Source organism: Suncus etruscus, chromosome 9 (genome assembly GCF_024139225.1).
Source record: "Suncus etruscus isolate mSunEtr1 chromosome 9, mSunEtr1.pri.cur, whole genome shotgun sequence".
Classification (NCBI taxonomy): domain Eukaryota; kingdom Metazoa; phylum Chordata; class Mammalia; order Eulipotyphla; family Soricidae; genus Suncus; species Suncus etruscus.
In genome coordinates this window covers 54389428-54391149 of record NC_064856.1, presented here as the reverse complement: position 1 = coordinate 54391149, position 1722 = coordinate 54389428, and the positions used below count along the sequence as shown (strand labels likewise).

Here is a 1722-nt window from a genome sequence, read left to right as displayed (position 1 = left end):
CAGCATCTTATATGGTCCCCTGTGCCTGCCAAGGGCTATTTCTATGCACAGGAGTAACCCCTAGGCACTTCTGGGTGTGACCCCAAAACCAGACCCCCCCAAAAAAAAAAGAAGAAAGAAAGAAGACAATCTATTTAAACAGTAACTACATCTTCCATTATATATTATGATTAATATATGTTCCCTGCTATCATGGTAAGATCAATCTTCTTTTACTTAAAAGATATGTCAGATTTGAAAATCAACAATGTTCCCCCTTTTCTATAGGAGCTAATAATGATGTGTGGTTTGAATTAATTGACATACATAAAAGTGACATATGTGATCCTAATTACAGTTTATCACTTTTTATCCGCAGGACCTTGTGCAATTCTAATCTTCCATGGTCATTTACAACGAGAGCAGTTACAATCCAGGCACCTTTATTTTGGTGGGAATCCAAGGTCTGGAGCAATACCAAGTGTGGATTGGGATTCCCTTCTTTATCTTTTATATTGTAGCTCTTGTGGGAAACTGCATCCTTCTCTACCTTATCACAGTGGAGCGGAGCCTTCATGAAACCATGTTTTTCTTTCTCTCCATGCTAGCCATGACTGACCTCATCTTGTCCACTGACTGTGTTCCTAAAACACTGAGTATCTTTTGGCTTGAGGATAGAATGATCACATTCCCAGGGTGCCTTACACAAATGTTCTTCCTTCATTATAGTTTTGCCTTGGATTCAGCCATCTTGATGGCAATGGCCTTTGATCGTTATGTGGCCATCTGTTCTCCCTTGAGATACACCACTGTCTTGACCCCCAAAACCATCATCAAGATTGCTGTGGGTATCTCTTTTCGCAGTTTTTGTATCATTTTCCCAGTTATATTCTTGCTCAAACGCCTACCTTATTGCAAGACAAACATCATTCTCCACACATACTGTGAACACATAGGTATTGCCCGACTCGCTTGTGCTGACATCTCCATCAACATTTGGTATGGCATTTGTGTTCCTATTCTGACAGTCATCTCAGATGTGGTTCTCATTGCTATCTCATACACCCTTATCCTCTGTACTGTTTTTCGTCTGCCTTCCCGAGATGCCTGCCAAAAGGCCCTGGGCACCTGTGGTTCCCATGTCTGTGTTATCCTAATGTTTTATACACCTGGCTTTTTCTCCGTCCTTGCTCATCGTTTTGGACACAATGTTTCACGCGCTTTCCACATCATGTTCGCCAATCTCTATATTGTTATCCCACCTGCACTCAACCCCATTGTCTATGGAGTGAAGACCAAGCAGATCAGAGATAAGGTCATACATTTGTTTTCTTCTAATGGTAGAAAATAATTTTTACTGTTAATGAAAATGTCTATATATATTTGTAGTGTATATAAAGTAAACAAGAGTTATTTTAAAAGTCAAATAGTATTTTAAGAACATCTTGCTGTATATTTGTGTGCCAGGAAAATGGTATAGTCTATGACCACATTGTTTTAGGAAGGAAAATTCATTAAAGACATTCTCTCCCTTGGAAAATATGGTTGTAAAAAGTATTTTACGAATTGTTAAGAAAAATGAAGGAGAAGACAGAGAATTGAATTGATTAAAATTTAAAACAATTCTAAAATTAACTTTTTTAAATTAAATATTTTATTTGTCTATTAATTTAATTTTTATAATAATTTAATAAATATTTTTATTTAAGTAACATGATCATAGTTGTAACATTCCCCCCTTCC

The 1722-nt window shown here is 37.0% G+C and overlaps 1 protein-coding gene across 1 annotated transcript; it reads left to right on the top strand.

Annotated features, from left to right (window-relative positions):
• Nucleotides 1–370: 370 nt before the first annotated feature.
• On the top strand, nt 371–1330 carry LOC126018484 (olfactory receptor 52H1-like). Its single transcript, XM_049780618.1, has one exon. The coding sequence runs from the start codon at nt 383–385 to the stop codon at nt 1328–1330; it is 948 nt and encodes a 315-aa protein (XP_049636575.1). The 5' UTR covers nt 371–382.
• Nucleotides 1331–1722: the final 392 nt, after the last annotated feature.